The sequence below is a fragment of the Anguilla rostrata genome, chromosome 11 (genome assembly GCF_018555375.3).
Source record: "Anguilla rostrata isolate EN2019 chromosome 11, ASM1855537v3, whole genome shotgun sequence".
NCBI classification, from domain to species: Eukaryota; Metazoa; Chordata; class Actinopteri; order Anguilliformes; family Anguillidae; genus Anguilla; species Anguilla rostrata.
This window is the reverse complement of record NC_057943.1, coordinates 19,681,431-19,704,716: the sequence shown is the minus strand read 5'-3', so window position 1 is coordinate 19,704,716 and position 23,286 is coordinate 19,681,431. Positions and strand designations below refer to the sequence as shown.

Here is a 23,286-nt window from a genome sequence, read left to right as displayed (position 1 = left end):
ACAAAAAGGACATTATGGGCCATAATGGGCCGTTGCTGAAATATATTAGAGAAACCAGGTATCCTGATTAAGGTATTCCTGTAGTAAAATAGAAACCCAAGAATACGGTGTGCCATTACTTAAAAGGAGCTGAAAATCAAGGCCACCAAGTCTGTTGTGGAATACCATAATATTTTAGTGCAGCGAAGATGTCAATGAAAGAATTATTCATTAATACAAACAAAATCCCAGATGACTGAAATAAGTTAAGGATTATTTGTAGAACTGACCAAAAGTGAAACATAAGGTAGTAGAAAAGGGGCAGTCCTGTCCAGAGTAGAATCCAACAGGGGAGACGGGCAATGAAGATCCTGAAGTTATGTTATGACGTTGGTAGAAGGAAAGGGGAAAGAGGTAGAGAGGGGGAACAAGGTGAAACATGGGAACAGCTGATGGGACAGGGACAGAAGGTCATGCGTCATTTATGGGTGGATTGGTTGGTGTGGAAAATAATGCTCCTGAACTTCGGTTATTTCAGTTAAATTTATAGCAATGTATACATTTGAAAAACCATAAGCATGATAATAATTAAACAACCCGTCTTTTTGCAAAAAATGTTTCCATACTTACAGTCTATGTACCTATGGATTCTGTGCCTCTCACACACACACACACACACTGTGCAAGACTGTGCCAAGTTCAAGAGTTCAGAGCAATGCAGAGGGTCAGACTGTACTCACATTACATAACATAAGCCGGCCCAAAAATATTACTGCCCACAGCCCAGCTCCCTTTGGTAGGTCCAACTGGAACATAACCTCACTGGTCTGCGAGTGGGCCATAATGTAACAGAAATACAGTATAAGGTTATCTAGTTGAAATACCACTTGTAACACATTCTGTGTAAGTAAAAGCATGCTGCCCAGCTTTTGGAATCTCTGAAGAACTAATGACTCAAGAAGAACCGTGTGATTAAAATCATAGCTGCTTTCTGACAAACTGAATTGATTATATTAATGATCAATTTTATGTACCTGCACGTGGGCGGGGGGTGGGTTATGAATCGCTATGTAACTAAACAAAACAAAAACATAACTAACTGTAAACCTTCTGGGTTGACACATACATGCTTTATACATTATTACAGCAGATCCTGAGCACACACTGAGCAAGTTAGCGGTCAGTGAAAACTTCAAATGTTTACTATTCCATGCACCCCTGTACAAAGGCTGAACCCTGCCAAAAAGACATAAAAGAAAAGAGAAGCTCTACAGATTATGTGGCTGTCATAGTAACCTGTTCGTGTGGCTGGGTTTGCTGGAGTGACTGATTCACTGTGGCTGGGCTCTGTTCCATGGTCATCCGAGTCCAAGGAGCACACTGTCCCCACAACTTTTGTATGTCAAACATGGAACAAAATATTTATGTTGACCTGCACTGTACAGTCCTGTGTTCCAGGTGTTCATACAGCTGCTAGGCCAGGTAGATGATGCAACAGTTTCAGTATATTGCAAAGCTACACTCAGCAAGGCCTTTATCAGTGCACTTCTAATGCAGACAAACCAGGCCACAACTGAAGCTAGGAGTGGTGTTGCATTACACCATTAGGTGTAACTGACATTAAGCCAACTGACTAGGCATTGGGTGGTCCAGGTATTTGCTTTTAAATACAGAAATCAAACAATGTAACAAAAGCAAGTCTTTCTGCATTCCAAGCACACAATGCATTAATGCAATTCTATTATTGTGCACAAGCCATCTTTAGCTCCTCTCATTTGGTCATTTGTTTCGTCATATGACAAACCTTTAGTATTGTTTACTGCATAGCAAGGAAGCACTGGCTTCCAGTTTAAACAGTTCAAAACTATTTGAACTATTTAAACTATCAAAAGCATTTAAACTGATAATTCCGCTAATAATATCTTCCTTCCAACCACCACTGGCTTGTTATTGAATGTCACCCAGTTAGACCTTATGCAACCTTTTCATGCTCCATCTTGTTTTTATTTTTTATTTTTTTACCTCTTGTGGCCAACAAGTGGCGCCCTTCTGCAATCACCCACATTTCCTTTCCAAAATGCTGTGAAGTAAATGTAACTGTTTCTCAACTTAATTTAAATTAATTTAATGTAAGTCATGAAGCATATGTTCATATTTCATACTATTTTGTTCTCATTGCCACCAATGTAGAAACTGTGCTGCCACAGCACTGCACTTATCCAAAGAAGTCCTTCATATAGTTTTGTAAGAAAAGTGCAGAGATTTCACTAGCTCAAAGTTATTCATGAGGTCCTCCAATCAAAGACAGTCTTTTACCCCCCATAGCTCAATCAAATCACAACACAAAGTATATCTGAATAATACACACTTTTGGAAATAATTTCTGAAGCAACAAACAAATGTGGACATTTTATCCATTGACTGGCCGCTACAAGAAGCTGTCCCTGAGTTAAGTGCCACACTCTTGGCTCCTTCAGGCCATGGGCATCAAGACCACAATTTTCTCAATGTCAGAGATGAAAGACTAATCATTGCTTTGAAGCTGTTAGTCAATGGTCCCTTAATTATAAGCATTCCGAATGAGGGCTGATACAAGAAAAACAAGCATCTGCATTACAGTCTCATCCCCTATAGCACCACAGATCACCTCCATTTGATTTTAGAACTTACTGTCTCAGCATCCCAAGGCTAAGGATTCACCCAAATCTATGTTTCAATATCTCACACAAGCTTTCTTATAAGGTACTGAGCTTCACTCGATAGGTTAAATAGGACAATTCCTGCAAAGATGGCCCTTTGTGAGTACAGGAAAGTGAAGATGGGTGTTTCAGCTTCCTTACAAATGCAGATGCATTCTCTCCTCAGGACTGGTGAAGACTGGTGCTCTTGATTGGACAAGGTTACTTCCCTTGTTTTTTGAAGGCACAAATGCAATGGAATCAATGTGAGAAATTAGGCAGAAAAAGAAATTACTTGAGGGAATAAATGTGCCATAAATAAATGTTGCAATCAGCTGCCTGCAGCAGAAAGCTCTAGACCTTGCCAGGCCCTCATTGAGCATCTGCAAACACAAACACCTCACTTGGGAAACTCCATTAATTCCATTAGCACATTCTTAGGTTTGATTTAAATGCACAGATCAGCCCTGCACTGGAACCATGGAGCTAGCTGTCATTCTTGGGCAGTCACCTGGATCAAAACTACATGCATTGACCAGGAAGTGATGCATTTAAGGTGTGGTAGTCAGTGTGGTAGCTGTTAATCAGCCAGAGAGGTGGGCTGCAGTGCAACTTCACCATTCATCTGCCTTCCCTAACTCCTCTAAAGCAAATATCGACTTTAATGCAATGGTTTTGCTTTACAAGTGGCCTATTTTTCTTAATAGTGTGATGTCATTGGCTGGCCCTGGAGAGTCATGGCCCAAAAGATCTTATTAATCCACCAGCTGATAACGCCACACAGCAGGGAACAAAGGGCCACAGATAAAAATCAGTGGGTCATATTCACAAAACCCATCCATTAAAATGTTCACAAATATTCACAAATTAACTAAACAAAAGAATCTCTTTTTGAGTCCTTAACAATATCTTCCTATCAAGCATTCTTCACCATTTCACCTAATTTTATCCCACATCTGACATTTACTCCATTCAGCCGAATAAAATGTTGCCAAATAGCACCAGCTGGTGGACCTTTCAGGAATTTAATTTAAAGTTCAAACAGAATTTTTGTGAGTGCCTCCTGTCTGTACTCATAAAAAAACTTCATGTTAAGTCAGTTGAAATAATCATATCAATTAAGTGAATTCATAACAAAACACTGATAAATTGTTCATTAAACATGAAAAACATATGTGCACATGCATATAAACATACACAGTTGTGTGAAGGGTAGACAAAGGGCATTTTATGAGTAAAAAAGTTTTTATATCACAGTTTTGGTTTAGAATCAAATTACATCTGTTACTGAGATGCACACCAAGTAGAGTAAATAGCATTAACCAATATTCTTACCCTTTGCACATCACAGTTGCTCTATCTCTCAGCCAGCAGTAATTATTGCAGCCAGTAGTTTGTACTTTCTCAGACAAGCTGCAGCCATGGAAGATGTCCCAAACCAGTCAAAAGGCCAGCAATAGGTATACTTCACATTCCCAGTCTCAAAGCAGAAGTGTACTGGCCCAGAATACTTCAAGGAAACTTCTGCAGTTTTTCCCCAAGAAATTATAATTCCTAAAAGTAACAGAAGAGGTTTGGATCCTCAAGGTATCTATGTTCATGAGATACCTATAGTGATCCTTGGACAAAATCTACTAGAGGCTCTATGCCAATTTCCAATTAACCTTTTGAATTTGTGGGATTTAGACACTGCCATTAGGTTACATGCAGATGTTCATTGATAATTCTTAGGACTTATTTCTTACTAATAAGCATATAATATTGTTATAAATGTAAAGTGCTGCTTGAAATGTCACCAATGAATTTGCTGTACTGCAGGTTCATGTCAAGAAGATGCTCTGAATGGCCATTATGTGGAAAGCCCTTTTGTGAAGTAATCAAAGAAATCCATCTGCACCTCATCCATGTCCTAAATCCACTAGCTGGACACATTCATGGATCAGGAGAACACCTGGGTCTGGATTCAGCCAGTTAGAAATACTGGATCAGTGCACCAGCAGTCACAGTGATCATTTTAAAGTTCAAATTCTTAATTTTCATCATTGAATTAAAAAAATACCATAGCCTACAGATACTGTTTTGTCTTGTGATGTTGGTGTACAATTGATTAAACAAGCATGCCTAGGTTCTGATCCTGACAGGAAATAAACTACGTCCTGTCATGGCTTTCAGCATCAATAATAGCAATGAAAGAATGCAGAAGCTGAATCTAATGATTTCCTTAAATTAACAAATAACATCTGTAGGAAGAAATGTAACTTGTATTGCTCAGAGATTAGAGTAAGACGTAGCCTTGTCTAGAACTCTCTTAGCACAGAGCTGGGTCTTAGTAACTGTGAACAGATGAGACTCGTCATGAGATATTGTCCTTGGACTATCCTGCTATACAGCAATGTAGGGCTGGATTAGAATTTGAACTACTGCTGGCGCATTGCTAATATATATTTTTATGAGCACACAGGTCCTTAACTCACTTGTTTCCCTGAGCCTCTTCACCCAGTGAACGTTTTTGTGGTGAAAAGTCAGTGAAATGGCATCTAGGCTACATGTGGTTGAAAAGTGAAAGTTTTCTAACTGACAAGAATGTATCCAGGCTCTATCCACACACACAAAAAAAAACCTGAGCTATACTGGGGTTAGCCTAGTCCGTTTATGTCAAAACGTTTCTCAAACTAAATTTCCACTGGTCTAGACATCTAGATTCCAGCTTCTGCTCACTAAGAACTGTTAAGAAAAGGGGTATTCAAAGCATGTTTTTCCACAGTGCTGTGGCCTGTTTCACATATAAAGTTCCTTTGTTACATTTCATGATGAACAAGTACAATGTATAAAGGATGGTGAAATGTTTACATCTACAGCTGTGGTCTGACATAAGCATGGCCCCTTGGACAGGTCAGAGTTCACAATGTATAATGATCAAGGCAAGGTTATGACTTTGATGGCACATCTGGAGGAGGTGTAGTTGACAGAGACAAGAAGCTTTTCAAAGCATCACACACAAGGTAACAGCAGCAAAGCTACTCCACTTGGAAACGATCTGGCTTTACTTTAAAAAAAAAAAAAATAAGAGTAGAAAAGTTAGAAAAGTACTCTTGACCATTTGTTAGCTTTCTTGTGCACAAATGAATGATGCAAAGACACACAGCTGGTCAAGAAACAGCTGAGTGGTCAATTGTCCAAATAAAAAGGCCTGTAAGTCCTACATGGATCACCTGATATTGATGCAAATACACCCTCATATTAAATCTGACAGTCAGCATTTAACCTCATATCCATTGTTTCATTTCAAATCCAATTTACTGCAGTACTGAGCCAAAACAACAAAAACTGTGTCGCTGTCCCAGTACTTTTGCATTTAACTGTATGTCACTGTATAATATGGGCAACAGAGAAATAATGAAATAATAAGTGCAGTAATGTACCTTTACAATTTTTAAGTAAATGCAGTTTTTCCCTATGACTTGCTCTAATGGCTACTATCTTGGAGAATATAAGGCCCATCTGTCCAATTATGTACCTATTAGGAAAATGTAAGAACGCTTCACAGAAGGTGCTTATATTCATAAGCCCTTGTTGTGAATGTACATTTGACTCTCGTAATCTGATTTGTTGAGAATATGCTCCAAAATTATACTTGTTTGGTCCCTGCCTCTGTATGTTCTTTGTTCCTTCCTGACACATTAAAAATATACTTAAAATATTATTGCAGCTTATTTCGGCAAATATCTAAATAGTGTTCTGTAGACCATGCTGATTGTGACTCAGTAAAACCTTTCACTTAGTATTTTCCATCTTGTGATGTTATCCAAGCTTTCCATGTGTAAACTGACTGGAGGCGTGGGTGATTTGTTTCCCAAATAGCGTGTCCAACAGAGGAAGTGAAATGTCAACATGCACTCAAGCCAGAAGAGAAATCATGGAACAGCAGAAAGTATCAAAATTTGAATGGTCTCTCACAATAGGCTTCAACACACGTATAGTATGCAGATGTGGCCCCTTCCTGTGTTAGACTACTCGGCAAGCCAGATCCCAAATCACAACAGGCCTCCTATGAAGTACACACGGTATAAAATATGAGATGATTACACTATGCAGAAAAGAGCCCATAATGGCAGTATTGCTCAGGTGATCACAGTGCATATATGAATCATTGCGCTTTGAGTCCCGTTACAGTACGAGCTGCAGCCGGCTTACACATGTGAGACGCCGTGAAAGGCTGAATGAGGTGCATACAGGCTGCGAGATTCCTGGGGAACAGAACAATGGCGCTGTCGTGGTCGAGGTGTCCCCCTCATTCACCAGGCTATGCCGTTTCATCAGCATGCTAAGCAGGCCCACTTAAACCTGCAACATTCCTGTCCGAGGGCCACTCACTGGCATAGCTGGGCCTAAAATGATCAATGTATTACAATTAAAGTTGTACTGGCCATGATTGCACAACACAGTCAAAATGGTGCAAATATTTTACAGGATTAAGTGTATGGGGAAATAAGTTTTGACAGTTCAGTTTGCTCACACGTGATTACATTTTTTGAGCCACAGACAAGTCGCCCTGTATAATAGCATGTGCAATATGGAATTAGTGCTTGGAGAGGTTCATCAGGTTTCTGGCAAACAAAAATTCAAAAGGTTTTCCCACCAGCTTTTGCAAGAATTTTGTTTTTGTTAACACTTATTCTATGTGAATACATATACAGCTCAGGCCAAATGTATTTTAGTATTAGGTCACCTGCAGTTTTTTTTTTAAACTTTAGATAGAGAATTCAGTTAATATATGTACATTCATTAAATAACAAACCAAAGTACAAAATTTTTTCCCTTCAATTTCTACCAACAACAACACAAAAAGATTTGTTTTTGTTGGTTTTACATAAAAGTAATCTTTGACACGATTTACTCGAAATAGTCTCCTTTGGCTAATTAGAGGCTGCCCCCTACAGGGAATATCGCAGACAGCATGGAATTTTCAGTCAGAGTAAAATTCTTGAAATCACCTTGACCACATTCAGTCTGCATATGAAATTCTTTAAAAAATACAAAAAACAATGGACGTGCAATATTTATTTGCTGTTCTAAAGACAAATGAAGATTCATACAGCTACAGAATGCAAACACCACAACTATGATTGTTTGTACCATTGCCCTCTGGAATATTTTCTATTCCCAAATTACGCCTGTCAATCATATATATAGCAATGTCATATATATAATATGACAGTATATAAATGTACTGAAATATATTGAAATGAAATAGCCAAGTCAACATAAGAAGCAAACCAATATTTTATCAAACATGTTCATGAGTTACTCCGACAGGAGACGCTAGAACCACCGTTCTCAAAGGAAATTGAGCCATGCCGGCTCATTTCCTAAATGTATTTAGGAATTCCTAGATGCCTAAATGTACGTTACAATTCAGCAAAGGAGAATAAACTACCTTTACTGTGTTTTGGTTCAACGTCATTTAAGTGTATGACTTGCAGGACTACACTGATTTATACACCGAAGCACGCGTTCGGTATGAAGAAGGCTATTCAAAAACAACTGATTGTTGAAGTACGTGTAGGCTAGGCTAAAATATTATCGTTTAATATTTTATATTACTCGGTTTTCCAGTGGAAATGGTAATAATTTTTTATAATTATTATTTTTTATATGAGTTGTTAGAATAGGAATGTCAGCTGCGCCGAAAATCATCAGCTTTACCAATGGGCAATCATGTTTTATGTTGAGGCTATGGATGGCAAATTGGGAACTGAATGGAGAAATGCGTACGATTAGCATAATCTCGACTGGAATGCGTTTCGCAGAATGAAACAATGACAGTTCTATTGTATAGCCTGATGTACCTTGATCAATGCGGATGCCGCCGACTTCAAGTGTGCACAACTTCCAGTTCGCGCCTCGGGGCACCTGTTTTGCAGTAGGCGCCTCTGACACGTTAGCTGTGTTGGATAGGGATGGGTTTAAGTAGGGAGGCGGGGATTCGCCTGCACACCCCAACCCCCTGACTAATCTAGGGTGACTATATTAGAGGCAGAATACAAACGAGCTACACTGTCGCTTGAGATTATCGAGTTAGGAAACAAGTTACTCTGGACATTCCAAAGGGACTTTGATCCAGTCCGTATATTGGTGAAGTACAATATCTTTTCTCGGCAAGATACATTCGGGACATCATCTGCAAACCCAGCCGAATATCTTCTCGAGTTACATTTTCAAAGAAGAGAATACAAAATGCCTCGATCTTTCCTTGTCAAGAAGTATTTCACCAGCAAAAAGCCCAATTACAGTGAACTGGAAAGCCAAGCTGGTAAGTGACTAAAAAGTGACTAAAATGCCTCAACTGTGCGCTAGTTTTAAAACGCAGCGGTTCACGCCACCTGCTTTCAACAAGAGCAGTACTTCACAGAGGCAGGCAGAAGTAGACATTTGAAATTCTTATGTAAAATAAATTTAGATGTTCTAAATTTCATTGTTTTCTTAAAATATTCAGTAAATCGTACAATCTGTTGGTACCGCATTTGAGTGTGTCTGGGATATGTGACTCGCACAAAGCCATATTACTTGCTTCTTATGGGTCCATAGGCGATGCAGCGGAGAGGGAGATAGACATATTTGGCAAAGCCGCGAGTGCATAGTTAACGGTTTATGCAACGCTATTACAGCAGTGGACAATTCTGTTATGAACTGGATAACATTACTTTCGAGCCCGACGCACAAATAATCTACATATGAATGTAGCTTGTTTAACAGCTGGACATCACTTCCAGTGCTTTAGCGACCCTGTGTCAACAAGCGGAGGAAATAGCCCTTAATAGGCCATAGTTGGTGTAACTTGGAGATTCAATTCAGTGCCAAGCACTTCACTAGTGTTTTTAACAAGGTGCACCGATAAAACACCCAAGGGCCAAAGGAAGAATTTGTACATTTTATTGGTGGCACTTAAGACCGAAACCTGAAGGCTTGGGAAATCTGTTTTGTCATCCATTTTTGTTCTTGTGAAAGCTGTGCGGTTGTCTTCAAATAATCTTGGCTTATCATGGCTAAAGCAAGCAAAATATCAATATAGCAAGGCACCAGACTGACACAATGTTTTCTGTGTTGCAGACCCTTTCTCAGCAGTGCCAGAAAGGTACCCATTGGCAGAGCTGCCGACTGGAGAGAATGGGTCCTCGGCTGCCTACTATCCCACTGGTCTGGTGTGGAATGTGGGTATCCTGCCTGCCCTGTACGCCCCAGTGTCCCCCAGCACTCCGTCCCCCCCTGGGCCCCTGGACCTGAGCTCTCAGTCCAGCAGCAGCAGCAGCAGCAGCGAGGAGGACGAGGGGCGCACGTCCGACCCGCCCAGCCCGGAGCCGGCCGACTGCTTCCAGTGTGCGCGCTGCAGGAAGAGCTACAGCAGCCCCGCTGCCCTCTCCCGCCACCAGCTGACCTGCGCGGGGGCGGACGCGAGGGCCTCGCCGGCCGGGCGCTCCGCGTTCCACTGCAAGCACTGTCCCAAGGAGTACAACAGCCTGGGGGCCCTGAAGATGCACATCCGCTCCCACACCCTGCCCTGCGTCTGCACCACATGCGGCAAGGCCTTCTCCAGGCCCTGGCTCCTGCGCGGACACATCCGCACGCACACAGGTCAGTGCCCGCGGCGGCCCTTCGACCCAGACACGCGCTCACATCTCAGTATCGACCTTTTCTATCAGCCAGATACGCAGGGCTGTTTGATTAGTACAACGCTAAGGCTGATAGAACTAGTGGACAAGATCAGAGGGGGGAGCACTGTGGTTTGTTATTCATTGATGACCCTTTTGTGTGGACAGCCTTGTGGAATAATGTTATCTCCCACGTGTTAGACTGCGTGTGGATAACATTGTGGGAGAGGGCACAAAGAACAGTGGGTAGCCTGTAATTAAGCCGCGTCGCTAAATATCCCTTATCACGACTACAACCTTCCTCTTTTTCCTGACTTCAGTGTTTGCACTACTTGTGTAATGTTAGAATGTGATCAATGGTTTGGTTCGCAGTGCAGTTGATTGCGATGGCTACGCAGAAGACTTCTGATTGTTTGAGTGAGTGATTGACCGCTATTTTCCCTGCCTCCCTCTCTTCCTCAGGTGAGCGACCGTTCTCCTGCCCCCACTGCAACCGCGCCTTTGCCGACCGCTCCAACCTGCGGGCCCACCTGCAGACCCACTCGGAGGTGAAGAAGTACCAGTGCGGTGCCTGCTCTCGCACCTTCAGCCGCATGTCCCTGCTGCACAAGCACAGCCTCACCGGCTGCTCCTCCTCCTAGAGCCACCAGCACCTAGAGACTGGGAACCCCCAAATTAGTTTCAACCCAGACCCCCCGCCCCCACCTCACCTCTTTGGTCATACGTGAGTCACCCTTTGCCTGTGGAGACCTCACGCGGGACACCTGAAGAGAAAGAAAGAGAGAGACGTGTGTACGGTGTGTGGCTCGGTATGTGAAAACTGATATCCTCTTTGATGTGTGGATAAGTCCTCAAGTGCCTTATGCTCTGTAATCATGGCCAAAGAAAGGCAAATATTTCCCCTGGTCCAAATGAACTGGATATGTGTGATGTGTGAGGTGCTCGTGACAGCGATATCCATTCAGATTTTATAGGTGGGGCGTTGTGAAAGCTGGTGGGGGCAGGTGTACGTGTAATTTACTCCCAGAGTGCCCCGCGGTGCCGGCTGGCCCGGGACGGTGGCCCGTTGCAGCTGCTTGTGTGTGAGTGTGTGTGTGTGTGCGTGTGCATGTGTGTGTGTGTGTGGGGTGTCTCTCAGCGCAGTCCACACACATCCAGGAATGTATTGAGACAGCTGCCGTGGTGCTGCACTGCAGGGGCTGGGTGCTGACAGGTGCGTTAGCCCTGACCTTTATCGCTCAGCCGACAGGTGACCCCCCCCCCCCCTCCCTTTTTCTTGGAGGCAAACAAAATTGAGCATGGCAACATGGAGACGGCATGGCTCGCCGAATGGCGTGGTGCCTTGGGTGCTCCCGAAAGAGCCTTCTCCAACCTGACCACGTGCTATGGAACTGAAGGGGGGGGGGCACTGTCTTGCTAGCTGGAATCTGTTCCAGCATTTTCTGTGACCACAATTTCCAGCATTTTTCTCTTGGTTGCTTCAGCCAAGTCATTACAATGCACTATAGCAGATTCTAAATGTATTTCTTTTCATATGCAAATATATATCTCAGATCCTCAGAGACCCATGAGAGTTTTTGTCTTTGACAGAAAGGAAGTTTTCTTAAACATTTCCGTACACTTGGTTTAAGTTGGAGTTCTCAAACCAAAGACATTCTTCCAAGCTCAGATGGTCATGTTTTATCATATGTAAATAACTTGTTGCTTGTCTTACAATATGCCATATTTGTTACTTTGACTATGCTCATGATACTGTTCATGCTAAGCCCCAATGCTTGGCTACAGGTCAAAATGGTATGTTCTATATGCCTTTTTATCTTTTTTATAAGTGTAATTTATATAGGGGAAGCATTTTGAAAATGCTGTGCAATCTTTTTTTGACAAACTAGTTTTGGTTTCTGTTTTTTTATCTCCTCACTTTTGTATGGCTGATAGATTAGCATTCAATAAAGATAATTTATGTTTGTAAATTTAAGAAAGTGTCATGTTTCTCTTCTTACCGGGGTGGTGTGAGGCTTGGAGGGTGGCAGTGTTGGGTGGAAGAGGACAGGTGAGTGGGCGAGTGTGTTGAGTGACAGCCGGGACATCTGAGCACACCTGTCAGGTTTCAATACCCGCTGCGCACAGCAGTGACTCACACTGTGCAAACACTGCACCCGGCTCATTGCTAGTGTTTCTACTGAGAGGGGGGGTGGGGGTGGGGGTGGGGGGGGGTGTTAAGGCAGGTGGACTGCTGGAGGAGATCTGCTGCACTGCGCTTGCTGCCCTACAGTAAACTAGCCACCTGAGCCCCCTCACAAGCCTGTGTATCCAGCGAGGCAACCACACTCAGCAGCTCAGTGCCAAATACGCAAAATTTCACCCTGCCGCGCTCCTTCGCCACGGCCGTGCGGTTGAATTGGACTCCTGGCGGAGTTGCCTGACGCCAGACAGTCTTGCTCGGTAACGATGCGTTTCCCCCTGAGTAGGGATTGGGGAGGGAGGGGGGTGTACCTCAAAGGGCAGGCAAAGACTATACCGTTTAACGTGTAATCTAAATTGCAGTTTTCCTGACGCCATTCCCAAAGCACTTTCAGTGGGACCTGGTGTTCAGGTCCCGGGATTGATGTAGAAGGCCAGCCCAGACAATGAGTCAGAGATTGTTGAGTCGGGGACTGAACTTTAGTTGATCCCCCCGGTGTCAGGTTCGGTTGTGGCATAGAAGGGGTGTGTGGGAGGGTGGGTGATGGGGGTGATGTAAGACAGCTCAGAGCGCAGTTTTCTCTAGCCTGAAAATGATATCTTTTTTCTGTTCCATGTCCTTTTTTAGTAATGTGCACTGTGGAAAATGCAGTTAGTTGTAGTGTGCGATGACCATAATTGATGATTGCACAGTCAGGAATGGTTGCTTTTTCCTTGGTCTTGTTTGTCCCACCGAACAGAGTAGCCTGCATGGTTGTGATCTCTGTGGGCTGCTGGAGTTGTATTGTATGTCTGTCACTAATGGCTCAGGAATGTCACATTAGTCAGGCCCCACAAGTGGCATGCCCACAAAACACCAATATTTCAAGGCCTAGTTCCAAAGCCACAAAGCTCTGACCTTAAACATATAAACCATAGCCAAGCTGAGCAGTTTATATTTCATTATCACAGAAAATTGTACCGATTCTCTCATTCTGTCAGTGTAGGGAGGGGGTGGGGGGATGTGCTTATGAGCAAAATGAGAGCACTTTCCGCTGACTTGCCGATTGCATGTTTCAAGAGCAATATTGTGGTCTGTGATTTATCAGGGAACCTGCTATTTATGTCATGGTAAGCCCTGCTCAGTATGCCCTGCAGTCCATTTATGTCTCTGTTTTCTCTATGTGCTTATGTGAGCATGTGAAGCACTCTCCATGCAGAGGGTAGGTATCTGTCACGTCACATGAGGGATCCGAGGTCTCTAATGAATCTCTCTAAGACAGTTCAAGTCCCAGGCAGGAAGCTGGCAGTTTATACTGACCTAGTTTGGAGTGGGGCTAACCTCCTTTTTTCTGCAGGAGCGGCCTTTATTCCAGCCAAGCCTTGGAGCCTAAGCCTGGGACACAGGAAGAGGGCTGTCAGCCTCGTATAAACACAGCTCATCCTGGAGCACTGATAAAGGGCCCGGGGGCAGTTCTCACAGGCCGAGCGCACAGCGAGGGGCCGAGGCGCCGTAGAGTGTGCCCGCACAGAAGGCGGCTTTTCCTCTCTCTGCATCCCCTGCCTCGTCTCAAAGCCATCCTCGCCTACCTCTCCTCACAATAGTCCTCTTCGCCTTGGTCTTCTCCTCGCAGTCTTCCTCGTGTTCCTCCTCTCACCGCTGACCGCCTCATCTCCCTCCCGTCTTTGACGTCTTACTGCGTTCTCTTCCTCAGCGTAGACATCCTCATCTTCCTCTCCTAAAAGAAAGATTTAAGGACACGAGGGCTGGCAAACCCCACACGATCCACAAAACAATGTTATGTTCCCACAAACAATGAGCATGGATAATGCCTGAAGCGTCCCGGAGAAGCCAAGAGAAAAATGAGGAAAAGCACAGAGGGACGGTGACGTACTCGCAGGTCAAAGTGTTTGTGTTCGTTCACCATATGTTGCAACTGATCAATGACATGTGTTGTTCGCTCCTAGCCAAGGGAAAAAAGTGTGTCAGGAAGATCCCTCCCACGCTCTCTCTCTCTGTCTCAAGCGTCAGGCGCACGGGCAGCCATTTACTCACTCGCTTCTCCGGACAAATAAAGCTAACATATCCAGAGACAGGAAGCGGCCCCAGCGAGGGGCTCAGACTGCATCCTGCCCCCGCAGTCTCACCGGCCCTTCCTACACCGGGCAGGGCCCTTATCGCTGCCCGGAGAGGCCCAGCAGCCCTCTCCTCCAATCCCAGCCCTCTTCCTATCCTTCCCTTAGCCGAGAGGGCTCACGTGAAGAAGAGGCTGAACTGGGAGAAGGGCGTTACAGGGCATTACTCTTTACATCAGGCGTGTCAGTATGTATGAGGTGTTTTCTGTCATGCATATTCTATTCTGTTTCTGTCCAATGCTGATTTCTATTCTGCTCTGTCTCCTGGCCTTCTCTCAGCAGGATTTCTGAGCTGCTCCAAACCGTGACATCATCTCCTAGCCTCGTGTGCAGTGAGGGCAAACTGGAGTAAACTAGACTCGGATAGCGCTGGCATGCCGCAGGCTATGTGTCAAACTATGAAACACTAACAAGGGCTGAGATTGAGCAGACCAGAGTGCCACACCATGAAAGGAGGGACAGAGGGAGAGAGCAGTAGAGAAAGAGACGTGAGAAAGAGAAAGGAAGAGATCTTGTATAAAGAGGAAGCTAGGGACAGGGACAGAGAGCTCTGTGAAAACCAGACCTGGCTGTGAGAGAGAGAGAGAGGAGCAGGAGGGAGGCACCTTCTTGTTGTTGGCTTCATTTGCCTTAGAACGGGTGTTTCTTTTTGTTGCACCTGGTGAGAAAAAATAAAAAAAGATCACCTGCAGTCACACACTTTGAGAATGCGCTGGAGGTATTTGCCCTGAGGAGGCGCTGGCTGGGCTCAGAGATGCAAGGTGCACTTTTGTTCTCCTGTCAGGACTTGCAGGAGCCTGGAGGACTTTGAGGAGGAGCATTTAGAGGTCTATTGTTCTGACGCATTCCGCTTGGCAAGGGACAAGGAGAGAGGGGCGGCAGCGTCGTTGAATTGGGAGCCTACCAAGCATGTGCAGAGAGAGCACAGATTGACTTCCCACTCCCCCCCCTCCCCCCAGGACCCCACGGGTTCACACATGCACCTGCCTGAAATCCACACCCGGAGGCTTATGCTTATCTCCCCATCGGCTGGGTTTACAGCATCTCCACATGTGCTGCAGAGACAGTGTCCCCTTTCAGACCAGTGCCTGTCTGTGCTTTACCTTGCTCTTCCGCTTGTTTTCTAGAAAGTAAGACTGGAACTGAAAAACTCTGTAAAGTTACAAACAACATATAAAACACACACTCAAACACACACACACACACACACACTTCCACATCATTGCAACCATATTGGTATACAGGCAATTTTAAAATTCTGCAACTTTGCGAAAAAAGACTCCCTGGTGGAGTGCTGAAGTTGTATCCTGGAGCATGATTATTTACCACCATTTTTCAGTTGAAGTCTCATAACACACAAAAAAGTACAAAATGAAAGTCAACCTGAATGATGGAGTCTACTATGCAAATAAATAATGTCACAAACTTTTTGAGTGTGTGCTAATCAAGATGGATCACTTGCATGGGGATAAGAAATAGACCACCAGCAACAGGGTTAATCTGCATGTCGGAGCGACTGTTCGGGGAAAAACAGGTCCCTGCACAGAAGGTGGGAGACAGGTGTTAGAGACAGGAGGTGCCTTCTGGCCTCAGGGTGTGGTCAGGTGGGGACACACCTGCCCCTACTTGCATCAGAGACTCCAGTTACATAGGAGGGCTGGAGGGGACCTGTAGTACTCACACAGATGCACACATTCTGCACACATATGGTCACACATTTGATCAGCATTGAAACCCACATGCAATCACACCCACACACAGGCACACAGACTCACGTATCATGTCATTCTCTCTCTCTCTCTCTCTCACACACACATACACCCGCACTCACATGCACACACAAAATATGTACACAATACTCATATGTATTCTCATTCTTTCATGCACACACATATGCAGACACATATATTATGCTCTCTCTCTCTGTCTCTCTCTCTCTCTTATTCACACACACACACACGGGGGGGGGGGGGGGGGGCGATGGCCTGGAAATGACTGAGCGATCTGGCGGGCCTGCCAGCTTGGCTCAAGTCCCCAGCAGCATGCCTGCAGCTGTCACACTGAAACTCTAACTGCTCCACCTGAGTGAAGCCCACACAGGGGTGGCTGTCTGCCCAGGAAGCCAAAACAACAGGCAGATTAAAGAAGAGGACCCCCCACCCCTGACCCCATCAGCACCCCCCTCCCCTGCACCACCGCAGGCCGTCCCGTGGCTGTGGGGCAAAGGGGCACACCCCATCTTCAGCTTCAGTTTTCCAGCAGTTTAATGACTATACTCCAGGATCCCGAAATACTTTTTAAAAACCAAGTGAATGACCTCATCAAAGGATCAGATCAGTGAAGAAAACCCAGCACAGGCCTACGCGATCCTCCCCAAAACTGTGCAGGAGCCATATGCACACAAGTCAACAAATGTGTATGTTCACAGGCTGGCTTTGCTTGCCTCTGTCATCTGCCATTCTATTTCCACTCTCTGATTATCTTTCCCCAGCCCTCTCCCAGTATTCTTTGCTTCATCATACCTTTGTGCTCACGTTTCCAGCTCTGCTGCCCATAAAGCCACTGGCAATGCAAGGAGAGGAGTTGTTGTCAAGCCAAAGAACTTGAACAAAGAGCATGGTGGAGGAAAATGACTAAAGGCACATAACAGCCTGGAGTAGATGCCAGCCACACTAAGACATTTCCCCCCACCCACACACCCAGCACACACACACATACACACACACGCACACACACACACACACACACACACACACACACATACACAAACGCACACACACACACTCATACACACACGTTGAAGTCATTACTCTGCAGCTTGTTTTTTTTATTCAACCCCAAAGAAAACAGCCCCCTGAGGAGAGCGCTGAGAGAATTCCCACACGACCGGGCCAGCAGAGTGGAGCTGCGACCGACCCCCACCGCTTCACAAAGCCTTTCCAGATGTTCCCACATCCGTCCCGCTGCAGCACGCTGCCACCGGTGACACACACACAAATACAAACAAATACACACTAACAAACACAATCACACAGGCATATATACACACGTCCATACACACACGCACACAAGCACATACACACAAATACAAACAAATACACACAAACACAAACACACAGGCATACACACGTCCATACACAGACACGCAAGCACGTGTACGTGCACGCACACACACACACACACAAATACAAACAGATATACACAAACACACAGACATAGATACACACGTCCATACACACACGCATATACAAACATCAGCCTGTACATGCAGTATACTGTACAGTGCTGATGCAGTCTTAGCCCAAACTGCTTAAGCATGAGACCATTTTTGCTGCTATGATGTCACTGAGACAGGGGATCAAGTGAGCAGGAGCTCAGAGAAAGCCAAAGAGCTCTCCTTTAGGATCAATTCTGAGAGCATTAAAAAGTGAATGATGTTTTGTTGAAATACAACCTATGTACCTGGTGCCAGATATGTACTGTAAGTATGAAGGCTGGAGAATAACACTTGTTTGGTAACATCAACATTTATATTTAATTTATATTATCGTAAATTGCAGTATCACTACAAAATTTATTTTGGAATTACTTTGCTGACAAATCGTACATATTTTTTGCTTAAAAGAGCATACTGGCTTGCTAAACTTAACAGGAATCACCTTTGCGTATACACATTGATGTAGCATCATTCTGTTATCTGTTACCACATACTGAAGTCAACAATAGCTCTTGGACTCGTGGAGTCAAACCTTTGCCACCATCATCATTGTAACTTTGCTCTTTGGTAAATCTTGCTGGCTGATAGTTTGGTGATGGAAATGATAATGCAGACTTATGGGAAATCAACATTGCTGCAGACAACAGACATCAGAAAATGTCTATCCAGGCTTATTGGATGAGTGCGTCAGGTGTGTCTGTCACATGTTAACACTCAAAGTAGAGTGGGACAAATTTGGGCTAATATGCACAACTGTGCACAAAACACATACACACACACACACACACAAAGAGTCAGCTACAACAGAGGAAAAATCTGAGAGGAAGACATTGCTTCACCTCACTCCTTCCCACTCTCCACCTTTTCTCTCTCTCTTTACTCACACACTCACACATAATGAGCACAGGAAGCTGTAAACATCAGTTAACAACTGTGCAGACCAAATGGGACATGACAGCGACAGGATTTCACATGGCCGAGTGTGAGGTGTTCAGCGTAACACTGGAAACAATGAGAAGACTCAATAGACCATGGAGGCCAAACATACGGCACAGATTTCTGCAGAAAAAGAGAGGAAGCCATTAGATCGAATTCAGCCCGTTTCTCGTCCGTATTGTGTACTTTCCACTGGGGCACTGCCCAAGTCCAACAGTTTTATGCCTGGTCCCTTTAAAAAGGAAACGTTACAAAGGTTTCAGAAAGGTTTTGTGTGAAAAAGGCAATGTATTAATATTCACAAGGTACGTATACAAATCCAAACATCTTATGAAGTCTTCAGCAAAAATAGGACATGAAAACTGGAGTATCAGGACCTCTGTGCTTTGACCACCTTACACCAACTTCACTTTAGTTTGTATCTTTAACAGCGATGTGATGAAAGTCTATCACGCCTTAGCCACAACGGGCACTCTATTAAAAGCCTGGTTTTCACCGGGATGCTAAATGAGCAGTAATACGCTTGATTGCCTAGACAATGACACCTGAGATCAAAGTGGGGGTTTTTGTGTGATGGCAGGGGGCAGAAGAGGTGGGGCCAAACACCAATAAAGCAGTGATTGACCGCCCCTTTGCCCCAGCATGTCTCCTCATCATCCCTATTCACAGTCGGGAAAGGCCTGTGGGAATATTGTGAGAATTGTGGGAGCATTGTAGGAGTGTTGTATGACTAGTAGGAGTGTTATAGGGGGATGTATGACTGTTGTAGGAGCATTGTAGGGAGGTTGTATGACTTGTAGGAGCGCCGAAGGGATGTATGACTGTTGTAGGGGGTTTGTTGGTGGACACAGCATGGTTGAGCCTCACTCACATTGACCCAACCCACAGTTCTTGCCTTAACAGCAATCATAGTAATAGTAATTGTTACGGCATGTTGCAGGTCGAGGTAATCAGAGGCACTGCAGAACTCAGTACTGACAGAGACTAGGGATGCCTAGTCCAATATCAGTGTGTATTCCCAGATCCCTAAAGCTCCTCTGGGTGCTGGAATGCTGTGTATGAGGAACTGTCTTTGTCTGAGGCAGCAGCTTAGTGTAAAGGCTAGGAAACTCAACTGGGCATGCGGGCTTGAGTCCCAGCTGGGGTGCTGCCATTGTACCTTTAAGTGAGGCACTTAACCTGAATTGCTTCAGTAAAATATGCAGCTGCCTAAATAGATTGTATGTAAAAATGTCATCTGGGTAATCGCTCTGGATAAGAGCGTTTTCTAAATGCCGAAATGCAACGTAATTATACGATCAGCCTGCAGTGTGATGTCACCATGATCAATTGAACTTTGTTCTGGATTGACTGATCAGGGCCAATGAAGGCTCAGCTGAAAGCACTCAGGAGGGTGTCAAAGGTGAGGTAAGATGTTTTGGGGGGGGGGGTGCTCAGGAAGGACACTGTGGGGGATGTTGGCTGACTGCCTGCCACAGTGCAGAGAGAGAGAGGAAGAGAGAGAGAGGGAGAGCAACAGAAGAGCAGGACAGCTTTTAGCCTGACCCGTATTTCCAGAGTCCCCCCTAAAGAGAAAATCCTTCCAACCGCCTGTACCATCTCCGATGCTCCACGCGCACCTTTTCTGTGGGCCTCTTCCTCTTCCGCAGTCTGCTTTTGATTCCCTGTAAGCCTGCTCCCTAAGGCATCCTCCCCCTCTCCATAGCACCTCCTCCATCCAGCCCCCCCATTCCTGCAGATCACCCACAAGCCCTCATTAACCTCCTGGCATGGGGTGGATGGCGATCAAAGCACGGGGCTCACCGCAGACTCTGCGCGCAGACCTGCTGTGGGGGTCTGGAGCCGGAGAGGCTCACCTCCCAGCGAGAGCCCAGACAGACATGGCCTTGGTTGGGCCCAGCTGGGCCTGCGCACGGCCGGGCCTGGATCCTCCCTCCCTCCCTCCCTCCCTCCCTCCTTCCCTCCCCCACCCCTCTCCAGCCCTGCTCCCTCTCCCTCATTCCTCACATCGCATTCCTTCCTAAGTGTGTCGACTCACAGCGTATTGTCACTGCTGGCCCATTTGTGTAAGGGCTTGAAAAATACAAGTGCTTTATTGGCATGGCATACGAATGGAGCACGTTGCCAAAGCGTAAATATTAAGAAAATGCCTAAAAAACATGGAGTCACATAGTCAATTCTGAATGCGCAAGAATATCAATATTTACAATATAACCTCTTTTCCTTCCTCCTCTCCTCAAAAGGAACTTAGAGTGACTGTATAAAAAAAGCAATCCTGTAAACATGTTTGATTGTATGCACTGAGACTTACAATTAGTTGTGACAGGTCACTTGACTTGATCTGATAACATCTGTCCAGAGTTCCATTTGAAAAAACGTTCTTTTTCAAAACATAGAATTGAATGTGCATTTTCACATCTGTAAGCCTTCAGTAAAAAGAAGAGTGGGGCAAGTAAATATCACGATGAAGCTTAAAGAGTGAAGATACCGGTCATAACTACTACCAGAGTTAAGACATCCATTTTCATTAGGCAACCATTATATGGATGTTTCATCTCACAGAATGCAAATAGCAAAGTTAATCAATACATGCCTCATCTAGAAAGGCAAAGCAATGTGCAGATAATGTAAGAGCCATTAGTAACCCTCAGAATACTTATGGTTTTGAAAGAATTTATTTTTATTGCTGACCGGAGAAGGTGCGCAGCGTAAATTATCACAGGCAAATCTTCATCAACTTTTTGTCCCACAAAAAAGACTGATATACTAGGAACTTTCACTCATACTAAATGTAATGACTCCATCCAAAAGTTCCAACAGGCAAATCTCTGATACTCTGTGAACCTGGTAGTGGTAGTGTGGGGAGGGGGGGGTGTCAGAAGGTGATTGACAGCACAGTCAGGGCCAGAGCAGGAACACCACGCCTTTGGAGGGTGCCGGGGGTGGGGGTGGGGGTTAGGGGGTGGAACTGAAAAAGCTGTCGACCAAAAAGCAAGTGCAGCAGAAGGAGGTGGGAGCTAAAGTGGAGGGAAGGCACCTTGCAACAGCTGGTCTCAATTATCTGAGCAGGGGGCAGGGGGTGTGCAGGGGCACGGGGGCACGGGGGGAGGCAGAGACCACTGGCGCCAGGAGGGGGGCAACAGGTCAGGGAGGATGAAGATTATCAAAATACAAGCAGGCAGTTGGCCCCTTCGGTCGGTGCATAGTGTGTGTGTGTGCGTGTATGGGGTTGGGGGGGGGTTTGGGTATTCCTTGCCTGGCTCGGTGAATCAATGCCACAGGATGTTGAGCTGAGGTGGGGGGGGGGATGGCGTTTTGCTTCCTCTTCCTGACAGATAACCCCTTCCTGTCCAAAAACAAACCCCATTCCACTCTGAACGCCACAGAAAGGAAACCCAGTGTGGTACTTCACCCTGGCCAAGGCCTGTGAAGTAGAAGTGCCAGGAATGACTCGCAGAGATTCAGGGATTTCAAGAACAGGCACTAACGAAGAAAGAAACCACCTTTACGACACAGTCATGTGCTGCCAGCAGCAGGAACGTCTCTTACATTAACGTCTACTTGTTTCATTGGATCTGCAGCTGCAGCATTTCACAAAACAGTTATGGGACAGTCCGTGAAATTTGATCTCCATGTGAAGCAACTGCCACTATATCGACTGCAATTATTTTATCACTGATCAAATGTGGACTTTGATATATTTAACATGTTGCCCGTACTTACAGAAACAGTTAGCCATAGGTTTCTCCTCACAAACTCAACAAAAATATTCTCAATTTGCATAAAGGAACAATAATTCAAAATACAATACTTGCATTTTTACAATAAAAAAAACATATAGGCAGGCAGAAAGAAGTTTTCCCCCCTTGTAGGGTAAATAAATGTATGACATAAATTTAGCCATTTAGAAAATGCATTGCTCTAACAACACAAGAGAATTCTCTGTAGGCACATTCTAATAGTCTTCAAAGGATCCTCAAAGAAAAATAAGAAATAGCTTTATGAAAACAAATGACAAAATAATGGTTAATGGGGCACTTGAACTGACTTATATCAATTAAATAATAAACTTCATGAAAAGTATTTAAAGGTGGGAATGTCTTACAGCTGGTCTTGAATTTACTCAGGATTTTGACCAATGTACTTTTATCTTGACAACCGACTTTTGAAAGGCCATAAGCAACATTTGTCCGGAAGTGTGTTGGTACATTAAAGCAATCACAAACTGCTGTGTGATTTTCAAGGAAAATACCACACAGTAAATAATACATGTTTCACAAGACTAATCTACAACAGAAGTTCTGGAATCACTTAGAAGGGAAATTTGTGGGAGGTGCAGCAGAAAGATGGAAAACTCCAGACGCAGCAAAAGAGGGGAGGAAAATGCAGGGAGAAAGTCTGATACTGTCCTCTAGTGGAAAAAAGAATCTCTACATTTCACACAGACAAACAGTACTCAAAGATTCCTATATCACTAAAGCAATGAATTAACAGCTTATTTTCTCATATTAGTTACCAAATGAGCAGAGAG

The 23,286-nt window shown here is 44.6% G+C and overlaps 1 protein-coding gene across 1 annotated transcript; it reads left to right on the top strand.

The window, feature by feature from the left end:
- Positions 1-8,650: 8,650 nt before the first annotated feature.
- Positions 8,651-12,285, top strand: snai1b (snail family zinc finger 1b). The gene is made up of 3 exons (XM_064298587.1): positions 8,651-8,970; positions 9,768-10,289; positions 10,769-12,285. Exons 1-3 carry the CDS (start codon positions 8,895-8,897, stop codon positions 10,945-10,947), a joined length of 777 nt encoding a protein of 258 aa, XP_064154657.1. The 5' UTR covers positions 8,651-8,894; the 3' UTR covers positions 10,948-12,285.
- The last annotated feature ends 11,001 nt before the right edge of the window (positions 12,286-23,286 follow it).

Coding starts and splice junctions, on each gene's coding strand:
- snai1b (XM_064298587.1), top strand. CDS start 8,895: ATGCCTCGATCTTTCCTTGTCAAGAAGTATTTCACCAGCAAAAAGCCC. Junction 8,971..9,767: donor TGAACTGGAAAGCCAAGCTG/GTAAGTGACTAA, acceptor TCTGTGTTGCAG/ACCCTTTCTCAGCAGTGCCA. Junction 10,290..10,768: donor ACACATCCGCACGCACACAG/GTCAGTGCCCGC, acceptor TCTCTTCCTCAG/GTGAGCGACCGTTCTCCTGC.